Raw genomic sequence first — 24,103 nt, forward strand, 5'->3', positions numbered from 1 at the left:
ACATTTTATTTTGTGGACCAATTCTCACTATAACTATTTATTAACTACAATTTTTCCCTCAATAACTCCTAATTAGCTGCTTATTAATAGTTAGGTCCCACTTTATATTAGGTGGCCTAAAACTACTACTACTGTCTGTACTTAATTCAGAAAATATGTACAGTGTACTTATTGTGTTTATATTGTATTGCAAAACACTTTAGCTGCTATGGATGTGGGATACGGGAGAGGTTAGAACGTGTTTGGGTAATGAGTTTATTAAGCAATCTCAGTTGCGTATGTCTCAATGTTTAAAGTTCGTCTGATGAATACAAATACAGTAAGTAATGATAAATCAAAGTGAATCCCAACACATCCCATAAACCTTGGGTTTCCATTAATAGTGCCTCTTATTTATCTCTTATTCATACAGACAAAACAGTTCATGAAACCCAACAAGCATGAGACTGAACAACAATGGAAATGCATAAGCAAGAAAAATAATAGGACATATAAAATATAGTGATAGAAAGCAGAAAGAAATCAACTGCAATCTCTGAAAAAACCCTGGATACACTCTGCTTTCAACAGGATGCAGTTGTTTCATATACGGTGTATTTATTAACCAGTCAACTGTTGTTTGTGTGTGATTTCCTGCTGAAAGTCAGAGGTGCTGCACCTTTTCTATCTTTAGTAACAGTTTTGCGTCACAAGGTGATCAGAGAAAGTAAAGTCATTATTTGTGGATTATTAATCAGAGAGGATTTTAAACAGTGATGTTTATACAGTCTATTTATAAAACACTTATAGGATCAGGGAGTTATATATATATATATCTTTTTTTATTTTTATGTCTGTTTATTTTAATACAATATTTTAAATACATGGCATACATTTAAGTAGAAATGACATTAAAGTATATCTTTTATTTTTAACCAGAGAATTTGAGTAAGATAAATCCTGGCAACCATTAACACAATCCTACACAATCATAAGAAGAGAGTGAATAATAGTATTAAAAATGATATTCTAATAAAAAAATTAAAGCAATAGTTCACCCCCTATAAAATGACAATATTTTTTTTTTAAATAGCACACACCCTCAGATTTGTTTTTTGAATTTGTCTCTTCATCTGAACAGATTTTGATAAATGCAGCATTACATCACTTGCTCTCCAATGGATCCTCTGCACTGAATGGGTACCGTCAGAATAAGAGTCTAAACCGCTGATAAGAAAAAAAATATATTTCAATAATTTAAACAAACAATATTAGCTTGCTAAAATTATTTTGTAAGACAAAGTGTCAAATTAACAATAGAATATAATACAATATTGCATGACAGCAGAATGAAAAACACAATTTACTGCTACAAGATTCTTTTTATACACAAGTTGAAAATGTGAAATAAGAAATAATTACAACTCACATTGTTGGTGCATAAAAGTGGTTTAATAAGTCCATTCAGCACCTAAAATACACAACACTTCAAACACTATGAGAATGTGCTACAATGACACACCGATTCCTCTGATCCCCATCTAGTGGAAACTCAAAGCAGCATGCTCAAAATCACAATTAAAAAAGAAGCAACATGTGCACGGGGAAGAAAATACACAGATGTTGTGTAAAAGAGGTACGGAAGTAAATAAACAGTAGAAGAGAAACAAAATACTTTGGTTTTTAGATCTCTGATAAAATGTTCCTTGGATTAGGACTGTTTTCAGATCATTGAGAGATACTAAAAATGACAATCTGTGAGTCTGGTGAGTGATTAACACACAACAATAATAACCATTAGGTGAACTATTACAGTAAGCTTTGTTAAACAACAATGACAAGCAACCAAAGAGTCAAAGATGACACTTAAAAGCTCTGTTCGAACTCTCTGCAATTAAACCTGGTTATCTATTCTCTCACTCATCTATTGATAATTGAAGGATACAGAATCATTATATAAAAGTTGAAAGCATGGTTTCTCACACACAAAACCTCATCCTGCACTGAAATGTATTTATTTATTTAGATGAACTAGTGTACTAGCACCAATGACATTAATCAGGAATATACATCATAAATACAGGGAACTAACTCATGCCACTGTTTGATATTAACAGTGAACACAACATGTTCTCTCTAATGGGATGTAAGAGATCAAGCCCAACTTGTATATTACTCTAAAATACTGGTACTATTTTTCATTCTCTTGTGAACATGGAGGTATATAGATATTGTGTTATCATTATTGTGTACACACATTACTAACACTCAAGAGGCCAAATGAACTGTGGGAATATTTTACATTATGTAACATTTATTAACATAAAGATAATTCTGTTTGTCAGTAGGTTAGCTCAGTGGAAGTATTTATTATTCCAGATTCAATTAACATGATATTACCCGCACTATGGTTTGTTGGTTGTAGATGACAGAAGACAATGATTTAAAGCTGTTTTGCATTAAATGGATCCGATTATGCATGCTTGCATTGTTCACATACATTTTTTTCCCCGCAAGACATGCAACGTTTACACCAATCATGCTATGATCTTTCTGCATTCGTTAATGTATTTTTTTACCATGTACTTTATTCTGATAGACCCTGTAAAAAACAGCAGAGTTTGCAAGGCAGCAAATTAATTGTCAAGCATCCCACGCACTTTGATCAACTAATTTAAATTATTATTTTTTAATTGTTACTACATAAAAGAGCCATTTTACAGAGTCTGCTCCTTGAATATTTCTAGATTTGTGCATTATTATAAACAAAAAGAATCTTTGACCTTTCCAGGCCTGGAAATCACAATGTTCAAATTCAACTCATTTTTTTTAGCCTTTGCAAAATTTCATTCACACAGAACCAAAGCCTAAAATCTAAAATCGGTTTGATTCAGTGCAAATAAAATGCTACACATTAGAGCTGTTTTGCCATTTCAAGCTTCAATATACACTGCACAGTGTAATTGATTAATACATACACAGCGTGAATGATTAAGTGCAAGGAAGAATGCAAGCATGCACCAATCACAAATCATTATTCAAACAGATGAAAGAAAGAAAACCAGTCATCATTCAATATGCAACTTATATCTGTGCTGTCAGTTAACGTTTAAGTTAAGGATTAAAGTTGATGGTTTATGGAGATTTTTTGTCCTGGTCCCTATTCATTTTCATTGTATCAAAGAAAGTCAGGTAACATTTAAAGACACTTAAAAATAAAGAGTAATCGAAAGTCATGGGTTTGGAACAACATGAGGGAACAAATTAATTTCTATTTTTGGTTGAACCATCTTTTTTAAGTATGATGATAATGGGCTATTTTACAAAACCCTATCATGTTGATTTCATACATCACTATAATTAAAAAAACCCTTGCTGCTTAAATCTCACTCATCTCTACAATATACATACAGATTACATGAGCAGAAAGCATCAAACGTCTGTTAAAGAGTCAATGGGTGCCACTTGAGGCTCAGTGGAAGGGCTGGGGATTTCTTCTATCGGTTCAGATTTAGGTTCAGGTTTACGCTCAGGCATTGGCTCCACCTCTGACACCATCACTTCCACCTGTACGGTTTGAATGAGAAGGAAAAAACAGATGTTTTATTGGTTGACAGGGTCAAGAACTAGCAGAGAGTTAAATATGAGAAAGCAATGGATTGACTAGCTCTAACTTCACATTACATGTTATCCAAAACCAAGCAAGGTTAAATGCCAACTGAAATCTGAAAGTGTTCCTGGTGTACCTGAGGTTGGCTAGGGGTGACGGCCTCAGGCTCAGATGGGGCAGCACGCTGTCTAAAGCCGGGAAGCTGTGGAAAAACATAGGGATCAATGTATTATATTAGTTCATCGTGAAGATTATGAAGAGGAGATCAAAAAATACAAACAAAAATATTTCTGAACACCACTCTAGAGTCATTTTAAATTAAATTTTTAATGAAATTAAATTAAATTTATGCATTAAGCAGACGCTTTTATCCAAAGCGACTTACAGTGCATTAAGGCTATAAATTTTTTACCTATTATGTATTCCCGGGGAATTGAACCCCCAACATTGCGCTTGATAACGCAATGCTCTACCAATGGAGCTACAGGAACACTTTTTATTAAAAAAAAATTATTTATACTTTATTTATACACCTTTATACTAGAAGTTTAACACTTATTATCATGCAATAATTACAATGCAGGGTTGGAAACTAATGGGGGCAAAAATGCCACCAAAATGAACAAAATGTCACGGTTCGTGAATGCACCGTCTCCAGCTGTAGTCATGTTATGTCATGTTGATTGGTTCATGTGGGTGTTGCCACTGATCGCCTGATCAGCGGCAGGTGCATCTCATTCCAACCGCCTATTTAACGCCCTGTCTTTCGTCTCCTGTTTGTCAGATCGTTGTTTGAGGTCCTCGTGTTGATGTCTGTTCGTGCTCCTGTGTTCCTGTCCTTGCTCAGTTTCCTGTTTTGGTCTTCATTGGATATTCACAGTCACTCACGGATTATCACCGCCGATCACCGATCTACCATCACCGCCATCGCTACCAACGCACTCAAATCACCTACTCACCTGTCTGTGCTGCCATCGTGGTTCCTGCGTCACTCACCAGCATTCATCCATCACTACTCCTGTCAATAGACTACCTTTACTTGCATCTGCCTCCTGTCCTCCATTGTTAGCGTCACACAAAAACACCCCACAGATTTAACAAACGTGGCAAAAAAAAATTCTGCAGAATTACACTAAATCTTATGATGGCTGTGATTAAAGTGAAATGTGAAATGACATGGAAAGTGTTGATTTCAGCATTACATTTAGTTCTACTTGTGTTGCATCAAATATTTTGTTTTACGTGTTGTTTTTCTGCAGTATTATTGCCAGTCACAGATGTTTACTAGTGCAAAAATGCCAAATCAAAACCACTTAGATTAAGTGCTGAAAATGAGGTTTGTTGAGTGTGCACATTCACCGACTGAATTATGCACTACTGTGAATACTGTCATCGTAAACAACAAAGTACAGATATAGTTACATTACGCACTGTAGACAGCTTCGTTCATTATAAAAGGAGTTCCCCTTCTAGGGAACTTGTGCTATGTCCTCATATTGTATGTTAGAGGATGCAGTGTCTCGTTCCCTCTCAGGGAACCATGGTTACATATGTAACCCAAGACATTCCTCTTCTAGGGAACTCATGCTACATGGTCTAGTGGACACGATGAGGATGCATGGTCTCTTTCACTCTCAGGGAAACATGGTTATATGTGTAACCCAAGACATTCCCCTTCTAGGGAACTCACGCTGCATACTCTAGCAGACACTATGAGGATGCATGGTCTCTTTCACTCTCAGGGAAACATGGTTATATTCATAACCCAAGACGTTCCCCTTCTAGGGAACTCATGCTGCATCCTCTAATGGACAATATGAGGATGCACGGTTTCTTTCCCTATCAGGGAAACATTGTTATATGCATAACCCAAGACATTCCCCTTCTAGGGAACTCACTCTGCATCCTCTAGCAGACACTATGAGGATGGATGGTCTCTTTAAATCTCAGGAAACATGGTTACATGTGTAACCCAAGATGTTCCCCTTCTAGGGAACTCACGCTGTGTCCTCTAGTGGAAAATATGAGGATGCACAGATTCTTTCCCCTTTCAGGGAAACATGATTGCATGTGTAACCCAAGATGTTCCCCTTCTAGGCAACTCACGCTGCATGCTATAGAGGACACTATGAGGATGCATGGTCTCTTTCCCTCTCAGGGAAACATGGTTACATGCGTAACCCAAGAAGTTCCCCTTCTAGGGAACTCTCTCTGTGTCCTCTAGAGGACACTATGAGGATGCATGGTCTCATTAATTCTCAGGGAACCATTGATATATGCGTAACCCAAGACGTTCCCCTTCTAGGCAACTCACGCTGCATGCTATAGAGGAGACTATGAGGATCCATGGTCTCTTTCCCTCTCAGTGAAACATGGTTGCATGCGTAACCCAAGAAGTTCCTCTTCAAGGGAACTTACTCTGCGCCCTCTGGAGGACACTATAAGGATGCATGGTATCATTCACTCTCAGGGAAACAAGGTTTCATGCGTAACCCAAGATGTTCCCCTTCAGGGGAACTCACTTTGCGTCAGTATTAGGACAATATGAGGATGCAGGGTCTCATTTCCTTCCCAGGGAAACATTGTTACATGCATAACCCAAAACTTTTTAGCAAGAGTACATAACTCAAGCTACACTCTTAAAATAAAGGTACCGAAATGGGGTTATTGCAGTGATGCCATTGAAGAACACTTTCCGGTTTTCCAAAGAGCCTTTCAGTGAAATGTTCTTAAAATAACCTAATCCCAGTGCAAAAACAATTTAAAGAGCTGCAGCTGTCAAGAACCTTATGTGTAATATAAAGGTTCTATGGATGTTACTGGAATCATCAGTGCTAATAAATTAAGTTTAATTTTAAGAGTGCAGACTGTCATGGTCCCCTTCAGTTTTGGTCAAACACTATAGATACACAAAAACAGTTTACTTCTTTACTTGGAAAAAATGGCAAAGCACAATATGGCGGAATAGTCCTGCCTTAAATGAAAGAGCCAACTGCTGAATTAATCATTAAATCACTGCAGCTGCGATTAGAAACTCTTTTTTAGCATAGAAACCTGAGAAACCATGCTTATGACTGCACATTGGCTTGTCTAGCCTGGAAAATAAACTTTTAAATGCTATTTGAGCATAAGGAACAATATTTATGGGGCCGGTCATTTCAGATTTTGTTGCTGATTTGAAATACGTAATTTAATTGTGAGCGCCGACAATTTGGTCCCACTTTATATTAAGTGGCCTTAACTACTCTACCTTTAAATTAATAATTTGGTACAATGCACTTATTGTGTATATACATGTTTTTACATTGTACTTATATTTTTAAAATACTTGCATGTAATTACATCTGTAAATAGTTTCTGGAATTACATTTATAATTACACTATTGAGCCATCCCTTAAACCTACCCATACTACCAAACCTGTCCCTAACCTTAACCATACCCCACCTCAATAAAATTGTTTGCAATACAATATTAACACAATAAGCACACTGTACTTGTTTTTTGATGCAGGTACATAGTAGTGAAAGCCACCTAATATAAAGTGGAAGCAACAATTTTTAAGATTTCAGGATTTTCCCCATTCATTCAGATTGGACTGGGTCTTGAATGCACGAAATCCAAGCTTCCCTGAGGCATTTCAAATATGGCTGATGAGTGAACAGACTGTCCTAGAAAGGGACTTTCTATAAAATGTATTACTAGGGTGAAAATCCATTTTATTTTTCATTTTAATCAAATGTGAAATCTTTATTTTTTATATGTAAAAAAATAAAAAAACAATGAATTATATTTATCCAACATTAATAATCATTGTTACAATATCAACAGCAATAACCAACTAATTATGATTTTTTTTTAATGTTGTTCCTGTATTTACATTCTATAATTGATATACTTTGTGTAGGCTATTTGAAATATTAATTAAGCTGTTATCATTATCCAACTATGTAAATACATTACCAATAAAATGTAATTGGTAACAATTGATAGTATTCTGATTGATTCTGATTTAACTATTTGACACGAAGACAGACAACACAGATACAATTATTAAAAAATAATTAAATTCTGACTCTGCCATTCAATAACCAAAATCAACATACTCTCTCAACCCTACTAATTCATTGTGCATGTGTTTAACTGACCTGCACACCACCTTTAGCCAGAGCATTGAGTCCAAACAAGATGGTTACAATGCAGATCACCAACTCCACCACCAGAAACAGAACCAGCGTGGCCAAGAAGCCATCGATCAAGAGCTGAGAGCAGCCAAAAGAGACAGAAAAACGACAAAACAATCTAAGGCATAATAATAGACACAACCATCAATGGTTACATGCTTGTCCACATGTTTGTAAGTTGCCAAAGAGATTTCCTCTTTTAGTAAGTTACAAACACAGACAAGCACATCAATAGGCTAAAGCAGATATTGTTGAAATATTAAAAAAGACTAGCAAGAATGACCATCTGAGTTTTCATAGCACATCTGAAAATAATTAGAGGTATCTTTCATTGTGAAGCGTTTTCAGACAACTGGCCCAAAGTGCAAAACTGACAAAAAAAATTTTTTTAATTAAAATCCTGAACTGTAGAGTGAATTCAGGCAAACTGAACCAATTTTTGTGATGCCAGTTTACCTGAATTAACATACTCCAACAAAAATGTCACTTTCAATTTACCTGTTTTTTTTTTCTTGCATTATCAGCATATTATTAAGCACATTCATGTAAAGAAAGGCAAACGTGAAGGTAAGAATTACTTACTTTACAATTTCTCTCGACAGTATAAGTGCACTTCCTGTAACAATATTGTTGCTTTGGAAAAGCAGACACAAAAGACAAAATGATGTTGAATTTTGTAAATGCAGCTATAAAGCTACTATTCATGTGCAAATGTAGCTGCAAGCACACCCAATTAGCCAATTGAGAAAAACTGTTACAGTTTTTTGGCTTCCTTGACAAACGACAGTGCCCTCAAAAAGGTTTTGGACTTCTGAGATTGGAACAAGACCCATAGGATATAGACATAATTGGACAGCTTATATTAAATATGTTTCTTACTGAAAGAAATTATTCACTTTTCCAGATACCTTTTTAGTTTTTAGTTAGTGTCAGACGAAGGACCAGGTTTACTAAACAGGTCAAACTAGCACGAGAGTGTAATCCCATAAAAGTTCCTAATGGGAGTGGGAGGTTAATATATGCTGTTTTTGGATGTTAAATGATGGTGGAAATACCAGTAAACTTACTGGCGCATACATTACTAAATCACCTTGCATGATTCATTTAAATTCACTGCGTTTTTAATGTTTTTAATGCCAAAAGAGGGTTAGTGCTGGTGCAAGCTGTTAGTAAATCTTGCCCAAAGAATGTTAATGTGGCTGGCCATCACTGGGATCAAAACATAGAAAAGAAAGCAATTACAAACATGAGCATCAGTCAAAAATGAACTAACCAAAGAAATAACTTTAAACCAAGAAAACAGCAATGTTCCATCAATCTTTTCACTTTACTGTCCAAATACCTTGAAAGGGCACTGATTTTTTTTCATTCACTCCTTCACTGGAGAAAAAGTCTGTACCAAGTGCAAAGGATCTTTATCCTTATTGATTATTAATCTACTATGTTATATATATTTTATAAGACAAAATGTAAAATTACAAAGCAGTAACAAATTAATAAGAGAGATGTGAAACTATCATTGTGATTATGCCAACAACTCATATCTATCTATATATTTTAACAATTAAAAATGATGATAAAGCAATAACAATTATACATTCCAATGAAATTGCTTTTCAAATTAAAGCAATTTAATAAAGTATAAGTTGCATATAGACAATCCCACATCTAATCAGAAATCAGTACACCAAGTAACAATATCACCTTTTTTCCCTTTAAATTCATTCCAACATAATCTTTCCATTAATTAAGCTCCTAAAAAATAAACAGAAGGTCTAAATCAAATGGTAGGTATAATTTTAATGTAAGGTTTAAGCAAACCAAACTTATACTATAAAACAGCTTCCAACTTTGAAAGCACTAATTTGACTTTAATCAGACAAAAAGGTCTTTACTGAAGATTCACTAAAATTCTTCATCCATGTGAAGTATATGACATTTTTGACAACCACACATTTTAACTGAAACTTCTGAAGATGCTATGTTTTGCACTTCGGTACAGTCCTTTGAAAAGGCATCAAGGAAATTGCTTAAAGAAAAAAAAACTGTAACAAGAAAGTTGATGTGGCCAGTTCATCACATCATCACCCACTTACAGTGTTTTATCCTTCCCACTGCACCCAAAACTCACCCACATGCATTCATAATCAATATACTTTATGCATATATATCTAGAGTTTAAATGTGCAAACCCATCTTCCCATAGTGCAAGGTGCTCGGCGGTGCAGTGAGAGAGTAGCAGATGTGTGAGCTCACCACAGCATAGATCTCCAGTCTCCTGCAGTGCTCACAGTGGTACGTGTCCTGACGGTAAGGCAGGTGACGGGACAGCAGCCCAAGAACAGCAGTGGAGAATGCTGCACTGACCAGGTGAGCAACCAGTGTGGCTTTCACCTTCACATGGTGGGACAGAAGTCAATGTGCAGCTCATATAACTCATTACTGTCATTTGATAAAACACTGAAAAATGGAAGCCAATGCGGTACTGAGAAGAAAAATAAAAAATAATGCTAGTCAACAGTCTGGACACATGCTTTTTATGATTATTATCCATAGTTATTAAACTATGAAAATGAAAGCAAATGGAAGCATGGGAATTATGCAAGGACTAGATCATAACTCGCTTGTACTTCTCTCTTCTTCTTTGTATAGATTAAAGCTCGACATGTTTCAAGTAGTTCACATGAGTGAGTGACTGATTAATTGATGTAATTATTTGATTGTTGGCTCCAAACCAAATATGACTCTCGTCAACCTGCTACCAACATCCACCAACTGCTGAGACCATAACATCTTTCAAAAAGCAGATGAAGACTCCTCTTCTGTAAGCACTCACACTTGAACACACTCTTAAACTAATGCACATTAAAAACTGTTCTCTAGCAAGAGCGTGTTAAACTGCTTATTAAACACAGGGATGCACTGCAGCACACAAACATGCCAAATATTAAAAAAATTAAAGGATTGCAATGCATAAGAATTTTTTTGTAGGCTAATTAAATAATAATAATAAAAAAAAATATATATATAAATGCCTACATGTCATAATGGATGGTCATCGCATGTATCAGAATTATCTATTTGCTCGCATATGAGCAGCTCCGTTTCATCTCAGAGACACGTTCTGTCTTTGAGCTTGCCAAATTCCGCCGTGTAAATAGCAAATCCGTCATGGCACTGGCTCTTAAAGGGTTTGGAAAATGAGAATCTGATTGTTTTAATGCACGTTACGCCCAAAAAACAGCCATTACTCATTAAGATAATAGGGACAACCCATTTAGACCATGCGCCCGGGCGCGCCATCCGTTTTTTCCGTCATTTAAATAGCAAAAGTGAATTTGGACATGCCCTGAGTGCAACTGCGCCGTGCACTTTACACTTTGCATTTAGATCGTTAAAATAGGGCCCTAAACATTCAATTTCTGTTCCAAAACAAAACAACTTTTAAGAAAGTCGTAAATTTCTAGAAAGTCGTAAAAAAACTTTTTTCTGATTTCCATCAATTATGCAAAAGCGTTGAGCATTCATTATCGTTGTCACGGCTTATGCTGCTGGAAGGAACACGGAGCCGAGGGATAAACGAAACAAGGATTTATTAAATAAAACATAAACAAGGTAAGTCGTAAATAACAGGTGGCAAGAGGCAAGTGGCAAGTAACAGGTGACAAGTTGACATTTAGACGAGTAGACCCGACAAAACAGAACTGAAAGGACAAGGCTTTTATAGAAGGGATAATTGGGGAAACACAGGTGGATGGCATGACTAAATTAACAGGGACATGGAACACATGGGGAAATGAAGAGACACACCTGGAAACTAATCAAACCAGACACGGAAGACAGAAACTGGGTCACAGGGGCAAAAACACACAAAATGAGTCCAGGTGTGTGACAGTACTCCCCCCTCCCGGTAGGTGCGTCCTCGCACCGTAGAAACAACAAAGGGAGGCATGGGTGGGAACTTGGGAGGAGGTTCCGTTGGAGGACAGCCTCCCAGGAGGGGGCCAGCAGACAGGGACTACAGAGGAAGGAGCCAGGGAGGAGATGACGGAGGGAGGAGCCAGGGAGGAGACAGGAAGGATGTGAAGCCATCAGCCATAACGGCCCAAGGTGGGGCCGACGGTGGAAGGAGCCATGGAGGAGGAATGGTCACTGACTCCAGGGACTCGACCCACGGCAACGGAGCAAGTGGAGGAGGAGCCCGAAGCAGAGACGGAGAGCCGAAGAGCCAGGGTGACGGGGAGGAGCCGGAGGTCCTAGGCAGAACAGATGGCTCTGGTGACTGACGCGGCGATGTGGATCCGGAAGGCCGCGGTGAGGCCAGAGTGACCGAGGACTGAGGTGTAGCCGAGGGGATGAAGGAGCCTGACGGAGCCGGAGGGACGGAGGGATGAGGCGAAGCCGGAGGAGTGGAGTCCCGAGGCATAGGATGGACGACGCCAGACCAAGGCGGAGCCGGAGGGACGAGGGAGCCAGGCAGAGCCTGCGGACTGCCGGGCCACGGCGGAGAGGAAGGAGCTAGGAGCCATGGTGGAGCCGACGGGTCAACGGGCCGAGGCGGAGTCCAGGCCTCAGAGACTGGAGGCGGAGGTGAGGGAGACGCCGACCAAGGCGTCGCTGGAGGATGGCGGTCCCGCTGAGCTCGCACCACAATGGTAGGCTGAGGGCGAGCATAGGGGCAGCCAGACGACAGCGGAGGAGGAGGCAGGAGAGGGTGGGAATTTTGGAGGAGCAGGCATTGGAGTAAGCTCTGGGGCTGGAGCCCGTCCTGGGCTTAACGGAGGATCAGGAGCCCGTCCTGGGCTTAACGGGGGTTCAGGAGCCCGTCCTGGGCTTAACGGGGGTTCAGGAGCCCGTCCTGGGCTTAACGGAAGATCAGGAGCCCTTCCTGGGCTTAACAGAGGATCAGGAGCCCGTCCTGGGCTTAACAGAGGATCTGGCATAGGTGAATTGGAACCCCCCTCATTTTGACCCATTTGGCGCTCCATATTTTGCTCCCTCGTGGTGGGCAGTGTCGCCGGCTCTCGCACCTGGTCTGACGGGATGCTCTCTGGCTCTCCGTCATCGGTGGGCTCGGGCTTATGCCTCGTACCGTGGGGAGATTGTAGGCTGGGCTCTGGGTCCAGAGTGGACCTGGCGAGATCCTCCATTGGGCCGACCGTGAGAGGGGACCCATTTCTCACCAGATTCCACTCTATAAATGCGGCGAAATCCTCCCGAGGACCATCTTCGGGCGACAACGCTCTGCACCTAGGGTTCAGGCTGGCGTGATAAAAGGTGCAGAGCGCGTGGTCCGGGTAGCTGGTGGCATTAGCTAGCCAGAGAAACCGTCTGGTATGGTCCTCGAGAGACAGTCCCTCCTGCTCCAGCAGGAGGAGGAGGTATTCGGGGCGATAGAGGGGATCCATGAAACACTACGGAAAGAAAAAAGACTGTGAAAAAAACGGAAAACAAAACGGAGGGAAAACACGCAGTTTTTAACTTTTTCAGGTCGGGTCTTCTGTCACGGCTTATGCTGCTGGAAGGAACACGGAGCCGAGGGATAAACGAAACAAGGATTTATTAAATAAAACATAAACAAGGTAAGTCGTAAATAACAGGTGGCAAGAGGCAAGTGGCAAGTAACAGGTGACAAGTTGACATTTAGACGAGTAGACCCGACAAAACAGAACTGAAAGGACAAGGCTTTTATAGAAGGGATAATTGGGGAAACACAGGTGGATGGCATGACTAAATTAACAGGGACATGGAACACATGGGGAAATGAAGAGACACACCTGGAAACTAATCAAACCAGACACGGAAGACAGAAACTGGGTCACAGGGGCAAAAACACACAAAATGAGTCCAGGTGTGTGACAATCGTCTCAAAAAAAAAAAAAAAAACTTTTAACAAAATGATTAACGGTCACTATTTTTTTTTTTAAAAAACATTAAACATTCACAAAACAAAACAAAACAAAACAAAACAAAAAACCATAAACAGGCATTCTTCCTATTTTTCTACAGAACTAAATTATATCATTGATGCATAAACATTAACTATCTGCTCCAAAACAAAATAATAATAATAATACAAATATATATATATAAGAAAACAAAACAAAAACAGCAACTTTTAAGAAAATCGTCAACAGGCATAATTCTTTTTTTTTTTTTTTTTTTACTTTTTTATAAAAATTTCAATCATTTATGCATAACATCAAACATTCACTATCTGCTCCAAAACCAGAAGAAACAAAAGCAACTTTTAAGAAAAAGGAATAATTTGTATTTTCTACAAAACTAATTTCAATCAAATCCATAAGCATTTAAAAATAAGAGTAACATAAATTGAGTCAAGAGTGTCCAAAATGTTGACTAGTAGTGAGGGTTCAGGGTGGGTAGGTGAGTAGGTTAGTATACTTTCATTAACTCTGCAAACCTTGAACTTGTACTCACCCAGAACAGAGACGGGAACCGTCCAGCATGGATTAAAATGGATCCAGACACGAGCAACTGATAACAAGAGACTTCTTGAAGTTTGCAACATCCTTAGTAACAACTGGATTCATAACAGATTAAACATCCTGCTTTTAAACTTCCATTAGCACTTACTTGAACAACGATCACTACCACAACAAAGACATCAGGAGAGAAGTGAACCTCTTCATAGAGCTGAAGAATGGTGATGCTCAGACACAAGCACAAGACTGCGATGATGATCTGAATGGACTGAAACAACAAAACAACAAACTCAATGAATGAACTTAAAGCTGCCATATAGACCATTTTAGTGGTTTTATAAAAGAAAAACCATTATACTTTTATTTGATGTCAAAGATTCGGTTTGTTTTGAGAAATGTTTTGACACTCTAAATACCTTCAATACAAAGCCATTCATGCAATCATACTGAATGAAATGTGCAACACAGTGGCTTACAGTATGAGAAATAGCTGGAACTCTGGTGTATGGAAGATTTAGGATTTGTTGGCGTGAATGTGACACTCACCCCCAGTGCTTTCGGCTCCACCTTCTGAAATGTCTTGACCTGCTTTGGCGTCAGGTTTCCTGCAGGGGGCGTGGGGCCCTGACTCTCAATGCCCATGCTGAAGTCAGTCAGTTTGAGGCCTGGCTATGCTCAAATCAGAGAATCAGTGGGAGATAAGAAGCATAAGAATAGCTGGTTTTGTCAAAATAATGGAAGTCAATGGGAACTAAACTGTTCGGTTACAACATTTCCAGTGGCGTAGCCAGGGGAGGGGCCATGGGGGCACTGGCCCCTCCTGAAAACTGATTGGCCCCCAGTGTGCCCCCACTCTTCTACTTGTCTGTCACTCACAAATTCAAATCATAATCTTTCAGTTTAGTAAATAACTCATGATTGCGTCGCAATGCTTCTCAACGAGGACCAAGAATAGCGAGCTGCTGTTTTCACACGAAAAAAAGCACACGGTAAGTTGATCTATTTTATATAGCTTATGTTTTTCGATTAGCGAGTTGTTACAGTGCAAGAAGTGTTCGGTACCTACGTTAACATCTTTCGGTGTTAGACAGACCAGGTTCGATGACGATGTTATCTCCTAGAGCAGACCAAGATGCTAATCATTATATTTACTATGCTCCTCTGATGAATGTAAAAGGGGTTAACTGCGTTACGATTTACTTATTTAATCGTAACGAAATATTTCAGGTCTTTTATTCAGGTCACGCCCCCTGAGTGAACGCTGGCGTGTTTGACTGCCGCTGCTCTTTGGGTCCTTAAGTTGACATTTTAATATAGTTTTTACAGATTTATCTTCATGGATTAGTGACTTTTAAATATGCCAAAATTTATGTCATACTTCACATTGGATTGGATTGCTTAAAAGAGATTAACATCGCTGCACTCACCGTGACATGAATCTAGGCCGTATGCTTTATTGTGAATATCATCGTGGGACCGGCGTGTGTGGAATTTAAGTGTGACTTTCCGGAGGATACGGTGAGAATGATCTGTCTCCTGCTGCTTCTTTTGGCCCTTTGGAATTTTACTACCTGTCCTCGCCACTCTCAACAGAGATCTCTTTGTTTCTCTGATATGGTCCGATTTTACTCATTTTCGAAGTTGCGGAGTATGAACTCCTCGGATCGTTTGTCAGATGGAATATACAATCATTGCTCTGCACTTGGAATCGCGGGTCGCCGTTATATTCATCGAGGGTCAAAGCGTCGATATTTTTGCAGCCGACAGACTGACCAGTCTGATAACAACGAAATACCAGTCATCTGGTCATCATACCGGCGCTCACCACCCGGCGATAGTAGTTTGAAGCGGGACCACGGCAACATCTGCGTACTAAAACGTACATCTCTTCCTCAGGAAAACATGGATAGCATCAACATTAAAATGGCTCTTATTAATACTCGTTCAATAGTGAACAAGTCTTTTATTCTCAACAACTTTTTTACATCACAATCCTTGGACTTTTTATTTATCACTGAGACGTGGGTTAATCCTGGTGAACAAATGGCCTTGGGGGATCTGACACCACCAGGCTGCAACTTTCTAAATTCCCCACGAACTTCAGGACGTGGAGGCGGTGTTGCTACTGATTTTAAGAACTCTTTTAAATGTAAAAGGCTGCCTATGGATACGTATTCCAGCTTTGAGGCCCAGCTGTTAAAAATTGAAATGATGATCCCTGTTTTTTGCATACTCGTTTACAGACCCCCTAAATTTAATAAGGATTTCATACAACAATTTTCGGATTTCCTCTCTGGACTGGTATCTCGTGGTGACAGACTCCTTATTATTGGGGACTTTAATATCCATGTATGCTGTCCATCAAAACCCTTGGTAAATGATTTTCTTTTGCTCACTGAGTCTTTAAACCTTGTACAATATGTTACTGATCCTACTCATAACAAGGGTCACACTTTAGACCTTGTATTTTCATATGGTTTCTCTGTGTTTAATTTGGAGATTCTAGATTCGGGAATTTCTGACCATTATTCATTAATATTTGAGTCTGTGTTTATCTGTCCCCGCCCTACATACGTTCAGCCTTCATGTAAATTAAGGTCTATCCATTCGTCTACTGCCAATCTTTTCTCAGAATTCTATCAAATGCATTTTTCGAATAATGTATCAGTTGGGCTTGATACATGGCATCCTAAAAGAATGTTTGACAACTTATCAGAGAGCTGTTAAGGATGAAAAGGCCAATTATTTTTCTACAGGGATCTCTAAAAAATGCAAATCGACCGAAAGTTTTGTTTAAGACAATTAATTCGGTTTTAAATCCAACAGAAAACATTGTTCTGGAAGCTTCAAAAGAGAACTGTGAATTATTTCTACACTCTTTTACTCATAAAATTGAGCAAATCAAATGTGGAATTATACCTGTTCCATTTGATCAACCTCAAACTACTCCAGTTACCAGTTCTCTGACTAATTTCGAACTAGTTACATCAGAACAAATAGCAGACATACTCGCTAAGCTGAAGTGTTCAAGCTATAAGCTGGATTCACTTCCTACACGTCTTTTTAAAGGGTCATGAAACCCCAGACTACTTATTCTAAGATTTTAGCAGAGGTGTTTGTGTTGCACATCATAGAAGACAATGTTAGCATCCGCTAATTCTAACTGTTGGAGAAAATTGGTTAATTTTAAGCTTTTCATCTTCCGGATTTAGAATCTACATTGTGTTGACGTCACGATTTTTGACGTGGCAATGGACTATAGTACATTGATGACGCGTCGGTGTCTATTCAATTATTCATGAGATTGCGTGTTTATCCTATGAGAAGACGCTTCGCTTAATTATTCACAACAGCATGTATTGATTTGCTATGAAAGACTCATCAGACTGTGAAATGACATCGCACACATTAACTGAGAAACATTCATGGATCGCAGAAGAGTGTTTGTTTTTTCTTTGTAATAAGAGTTCGGCACAAACGCGATTCATTTACTTGATGAGTGTAACCATCAAGCTGTGCTCTGTGACACAGCCTGTCAGAAGGCTTATATAAACGCCAAAGAATAATATATATGTCTCATTTGTGAGTCGCTTTGAATAAAAGTGTCTGCTAAATGACTGAATGTGTAATATGTTTTCGATGCAGAGTGCAAATGGCTGTGCATTTATTTGTGCTTTTAGCTCGATGGGAGCGAAATGAAACTTTCTGAACGCAAAGCTTTGTGTGCTGTCTGTCTCCACTCTTTCTTCCCCCTCCCCCGGTCCGCTGCACACCACGCCCACTTTTTAGCATTTTTTAAAACCGTGGTGAGAACTAACCTGTGCTGAAATGGGGGTTTCATGACCCTTTAAAGAAGTTTTTATGACACTTATGCCAGTGTGACAGCTATAGTCAACAGCTCATTAGAAAATGGAATTGTGCCCAGTAGTTTTAAGCATGCAATTATACATCCCCTTTTGAAGAAAGCTTATCTGGATCCGGCAATACATGATAATTACAGACCAATCTCCAAATTGCCTTTTAGGTCAAAGATTTTGGAGAGAGTCGTCTACTCTCAGCTCTACTCCTATTTAAATGCATTTAATATTTTGGATACATTTCAGTCTGGTTTCAGATGTTTGCACAGCACTGAATCTGCATTACTTAAGGTCACAAACGATATCTTATTATCTATGGATTCAGGTTCGCCAGTGGTCCTAGTTTTGTTAGATCTCAGTGCTGCGTTTGATACAATTGATCATGATATTCTTCTGAAATGTTTAGAATGCATGGTGGGCATTCATGGGACAACCCTTCAGTGATTTTCTTCCTATTTAAAAGAAAGGACTTTCTCTGTGAACATGGCCAATTTCTCTTCTGCTTCATCTCAGTTAAAATGTGGTGTCCCTCAGGGGTCAATATTGGGACCCCTGTTATTTTTGTTATTTTCATTGTACATGCTTCCCCTGAGTTCCATCTTTCAGAAGTATAGTATATCCTATCACTGCTATGCCGACGACCCCCAATTTTATTTTCCCGTGAGTATAGAAGAAGTATAAGAAGTATAAGAACCATGCATCTAACAATGCATTAAATTGTTTTAAAGATATAAAACAGTGGCTGGCAAATAACTTTTTACAATTAAATGAGAGCAAAATGGAAGTCCTGATTCTTGGATCCTCCTTGTCCAGTCAACCTGGACTAGTCGTCGAACTAGGCCCATTAGCATCGAACATACAAGACCCTGTGAGGAACCTTGGAGTAATTTTTGACTCCTCCCTTCTTTTCAACAAGCAGATAAGTGCCGTTGTAAAAAGCAGTTTTTACCAACTGAGACAAATTGCTAAAATTAAATCTTTGCTTTCCCCTTCTAACTTGGAAATTGTAATCCATTCATTTATTACATCTAGGTTAGATTATTGTAATTCACTGTACAGTGGCTTGCCCCAAAATGCATTATCTCGTTTACAACTTGTTCAGAATGCTGCAGCCAGACTGTTACTTGGATTAAGGAAAAGGGATCACATTACTCCAGTGCTGTGAAATTTACACTGGCTCCCAGTCAAATTTAGGGTGGATTTCAAAATTTTGATGTTTGTTTACTAAGCATTATCTGGCCTCGCTCCCAAGTACATCAGTGATCTTTTATATCCTTACTCTCCGACTAGAGCACTAAGGTCCTCTGACCAACTGTTACTGACGGTTCCTCGCTGCCGCTATAAATCTAAGGGTGACCACGCTTTTTTGGTGAGTGGTCCGAAATTGTGGAATAGTCTTCCTCTCTATGTGAGGTCATCTTCATCTTTAGCCATTTTTAAGTCGTCCTTGAAGACATATCTGTTCTCTGTAGCCTTTGAATAGATTATAAATTATGTGTTGATGTTGATAGTTTGTTGATAGTTGATAGATAACTGTTTAAAAAAAAAAAAATGTATTCTTTTGTAAAGCACTTTGGCTCAACCTCTGTTGTTTTTAAATGTGCTATATAAATAAAGGTTGACGGTCTGCACCCTGGAAAAAATCGCAGAATTGTACTTTTTTTAAATGAACCAGATACATAAACCCATTATAAGCCACATTTTACATAGAAAATGAACTACATCCACTGTATTTAGTCTGCAGAACAGTGGTTTTGTTGTTGTTATTTGTTTGGTCAGTATTAACAGTTGTTTGGCTAAAATAAATTGTTTGTAATTTCTATAACTTGATGTTTACTTGCTATACAATATATTGTAGTTTTCTTGAATTTTGTGTCAATCAAAGTAAATAAAATGAGTCTCAAATTCGGCGTGTACTGTGTTTTCACAGAAGTTATTGACAAAACATCATTTGATGACACCCAGAAACATTCTCAAATAAAAAAATCATACATAAATATTTAATGCATGATTAAATAGCAAAATCAATAACTAATACTAAAATAACACTGGACTAATTAAGCTATTCTAAACTGTTTCTATAGGATCCACATATTTTACATGTTAAACTAAAGCTACCTTTTTGAACAAGTAGCTATCTAACAAAGTATGGATATATGATATTTTTAAATCAATATGCTCAAGATTAATTAGCCTTGACATAAGTATATTTTGTTTATTCATCAATGCAAATTTACTGCAACTGCTGCTATGCAAATTGAATGGAATTCGGATAATAAACAAAAACAATTTATTATATTAAATTTATATTAGTTATATTAATTCATTAATTGTGTATTTATTTCTATGAATTATTAATGTTATTCTGTATTTATATAAATAAGGCTATTATATATATATATATATATATATATATATATATATTATATAAGGCTATTATAAATAAATTCTATTATTATTATTATTTGTGAGTTGTACACTATTCATACATTAGATTCTTTTATTTATTACAGTTTTTCTTTCACTTTTGTAAAGTGAAAAGTTAATACAAATTGTATTTGTTTTGATTTAGAGCAGTGAATAACTGCTATTAAAATATACAACCCGAATTCCGGAAAAGTTGGGACGTTTTTTAAATTTTAATAAAATGAAAACTAAAAGACTTTCAAATCACATGAGCCAATATTTTATTCACAATAGAACATAGATAACATAGCAAATGTTTAAACTGAGAAAGTTTACAATTTTATGCACAAAAGGAGCTCATTTCAATTTTGATTTCTGCTACAGGTCTCAAAATAGTTGGGACGGGGCATGTTTACCATGGTGTAGCATCTCCTTTTCTTTTCAAAACAGTTTGAAGACGTCTGGGCATTGAGGCTATGAGTTGCTGGAGTTTTGCTGTTGGAATTTGGTCCCATTCTTGCCTTAAATAGATTTCCAGCTGCTGAAGAGTTCGTGGTCGTCTTTGACGTATTTTTCATTTAATGATGCGCCAAATGTTCTCTATAGGTGAAAGATCTGGACTGCAGGCAGGCCAGGTTAGCACCCGGACTCTTCTACGACGAAGCCATGCTGTTGTTATAGCTGCAGTATGTGGTTTTGCATTGTCCTGCTGAAATAAACAAGGCCTTCCCTGAAATAGACGTTGTTTGGAGGGAAGCATATGTTGCTCTAAAACCTTTGTATACCTTTCAGCATTCACAGAGCCTTCCAAAACATGCAAGCTGCCCATACCGTATGCACTTATGCACCCCCATACCATCAGAGATGCTGGCTTTTGAACTGAACGCTGATAACATGCTGGAAGGTCTCCCTCCTCTTTAGCCCGGAGGACACGGCGTCCGTGATTTCCAACAAGAATGTCAAATTTGGACTCGTCTGACCATAAAACACTATTCCAGTTTAAAATAGTCCATTTTAAATGAGCCTTGGCCCACAGGACACGACGGCGCTTCTGGACCATGTTCACATATGGCTTCCTTTTTGCATGATAGAGCTTTAGTTGGCATCTGCTGATGGCACGGCGGATTGTGTTTACCGACAGTGGTTTCTGAAAGTATTCCTGGGCCCATTTAGTAATGTCATTGACACAATCATGCCGATGAGTGATGCAGTGTCGTCTGAGAGCCCGAAGACCATGGGCATCCAATAAAGGTCTCCGGCCTTGTCCCTTACGCACAGAGATTTCTCCAGTTTCTCTGAATCTTTTGATGATGTTATGCACTGTAGATGATGAGATTTGCAAAGCCTTTGCAATTTGACGTTGAGGAACATTGTTTTTAAAGTTTTCCACAATTTTTTTACGCAGTCTTTACAGATTGGAGAGCCTCTGCCCATCTTTACTTCTGAGAGACTCTGCTTCTCTAAGACAAAGCTTTTATAGCTAATCATGTTACAGACCTGATATCAATTAACTTAATTAATCACTAGATGTTCTCCCAACTGAATCTTTTCAAAACTGCTTGCTTTTTTAGCCATTTGTTGCCCCTGTGCCAACTTTTTTGAGACCTGTAGCAGGCATTAAATTTTAAATGAGCTAATTAAGTGGATAAAAGTGTAAAATTTCTCAGTTTAAACATTTACTACGTTATCTATGTTCTATTGTGAATAAAATATTGGCTCATGTGATTTGAAATTCCTTTAGTTTTCATTTTATTAAAATTTGAAAAACGTCCCAACTTTTCCGGAATTCGGGTTGTAATAGGGTATCACTGTTTATTACTGATTTTATAGGTTACTGAACTCTTGAAATTATTTGGATATACAGTTCAAACAACACAAGATTGGCCCCTCTGTATTAATCTTGGCCCCTCTTGTGCCCCCCAGTTGAAAAAATCCTAGAATCGCCCCTGAACATTACACAACATATTTTGTGTTCTGCAAAAAAGAAAGAAAAAAAGGAAAAAAATAATAATTTGGTGATGAAAGTCATTCAGGTTTTGAATGAGATGAGGGTGAGTAAATGATGACAGAATGTTAATTTATGAACGGACTATCTTTTTAAAACCACATCAACTCTGGGGACCCACCGGTGGGTCCAATATTGCATATGCCTAATTCTCAAAAAATCAAAATAATAGCTGAAGTGGTTAATATTTTGTAGAGATGCATCACATGACAAGATTATTTTTTTGTCCAAAAACAAAAAAAGGTTAAAAAAAAAGTAATGTATACTTCCACCGATCCAAACCCCATTCTAAACAGTACACATCCCTCTTTTCTCTCAGAAGCCTGTTCAGAGCTTTTCAAATAAGCAGCCTCTCTGGCTGCTGCACACAGTATTGCATACTTCATCAGCACGTGCACTAGACCATTTTAAAACTATGTAAGGATAATAACATTTTAAGAGCGTGTCTTTACACATTTTTATCATATACAGCCGTTTCACATTTCACATGTTCAACGGATGAGATACTGTATTGAATGGTTTCTTGGCCTCGAAGACAAGAGGAGCAGCCAAAAATAGACGCAGGGCAAACCGTGCAGCCTCATCAGTCTCCTCACATCCGCAGTGTCCCGCACTATGACAGCATGCACCTTTATTTCTGAGCATTACCGCGCCACGAATAACGCAGAGCGACTCACCCCAGTGCTGTAATGAGCTTCCCAAATCCTAAAGGCATGTAACCTTCCAGCGCTATCAAATATAGGTGGGGCCGCGCGCGCGTTCGTGCTTTCCCAAATCGAGATTCCTTCAAACACCAGTGTGATGTCACTTACCTCTGCAGCTCCAGTTAAACGCGTTGATTCTGCTTTTCTTTTTTAAAGGCGAAAGTGCAGCCTTCAGTTATTGCATCCGTGTTGCGGCTGAAGGGAAACGAGTTAAATGTGAGGTGTGTGACACGCGGCTCACGCGCAGCACTGCAGTGAGGAGGCAGATTAAGTGACGCGGCGCTATGGCAACTTCCAGCATCATCATCAACCAAGCGCGGGATATATGGGCCACTTCTCTATCATATATATATATCAATTATTATTTTAATCAATTCCAGCAGCAGCACCACTGCGAGTGTGATATTGCTTTTATTACAGCAGTTACAATTCAATAAACAATTTAAGAAACAATATGCGTTTCAGACAATAACAAATAACTAAGTTAGGTTGTAACTTTTTTTTGTATTGTCTATACACTTTTGATGAGAGACCAACCTTCAGTCTAAAAACTACTATTCTGAGGACAAGTCAATTCATTTACAGTGCTTGTCGAAAGTTTAGAATTTTTAATGTTAATTAAAACATTTGAAGAAAGTGTTTTATATGATCACAGAGCCAGCAGTAGTCGGATTAAAATACAGTAAAACAATAATATTGTGAAATATTATTATAATTTAAAATAGCTTATTCCTATTTGGATTTATTTTAAAATGTAATTTATTCCTGTGATGTAAAGCTGAATTTTCAGCATCATTACTAGTCTTCAGCGTCACGTTATTCTAATATTCTGATTTGATGCTCAAGAAACATATTATGATATTATTATCGATGATGAAAAATTGTGCCGCTTTACATTTCTGTGGAAACGTTC

General features: G+C 38.2%; 2 protein-coding genes across 4 annotated transcripts in view; one reads left to right on the forward strand and one right to left on the reverse strand.

The window, feature by feature from the left end:
* LOC132144884 (uncharacterized) overlaps window positions 1-24,103 on the forward strand; it is a 199,482-nt gene that overhangs the window by 85,087 nt on the left and 90,292 nt on the right. The gene's annotated exons all lie outside the window — the stretch shown is intronic.
* Window positions 3,119-23,484, reverse strand: si:dkey-81h8.1 (uncharacterized protein LOC100034657 homolog). Of its 3 annotated transcripts, none has more exons than XM_059555350.1 (9): window positions 23,299-23,484; window positions 14,765-14,887; window positions 14,370-14,486; window positions 14,214-14,270; window positions 10,029-10,166; window positions 8,355-8,405; window positions 7,737-7,850; window positions 3,726-3,791; window positions 3,119-3,546 (listed from the first exon to the last, which is right to left on the reverse strand). In XM_059555350.1, the coding sequence occupies exons 2-9, from the start codon at window positions 14,858-14,860 to the stop codon at window positions 3,412-3,414; spliced, it is 774 nt and encodes a 257-aa protein (XP_059411333.1). In that variant the 5' UTR covers window positions 14,861-14,887; window positions 23,299-23,484; the 3' UTR covers window positions 3,119-3,411. The 3 variants fall into 3 exon arrangements, with proteins under 3 accessions (XP_059411333.1, XP_059411334.1, XP_059411335.1); XM_059555351.1 differs by lacking the exon at window positions 23,299-23,484 and adding an exon at window positions 23,164-23,290; XM_059555352.1 differs by lacking the exon at window positions 8,355-8,405.

Source organism: Carassius carassius, chromosome 8, assembly GCF_963082965.1.
Source record: "Carassius carassius chromosome 8, fCarCar2.1, whole genome shotgun sequence".
In the NCBI taxonomy this organism is placed as follows: Eukaryota; Metazoa; Chordata; class Actinopteri; order Cypriniformes; family Cyprinidae; genus Carassius; species Carassius carassius.

What these genes read in the sequence shown, in the direction of transcription:
- si:dkey-81h8.1 (XM_059555350.1), bottom strand. Translation starts at nt 14,860, where the DNA reads ATGGGCATTGAGAGTCAGGGCCCCACGCCCCCTGCAGGAAACCTGACG. An exon ending in TGGTAGTGATCGTTGTTCAA is followed by an intron (nt 14,271 to 14,369) that starts GTAAGTGCTAAT and finishes TCTTGTTATCAG; the next exon opens with TTGCTCGTGTCTGGATCCAT. An exon ending in GACTGGAGATCTATGCTGTG is followed by an intron (nt 8,406 to 10,028) that starts GTGAGCTCACAC and finishes GCTTTTCCAAAG; the next exon opens with CAACAATATTGTTACAGGAA.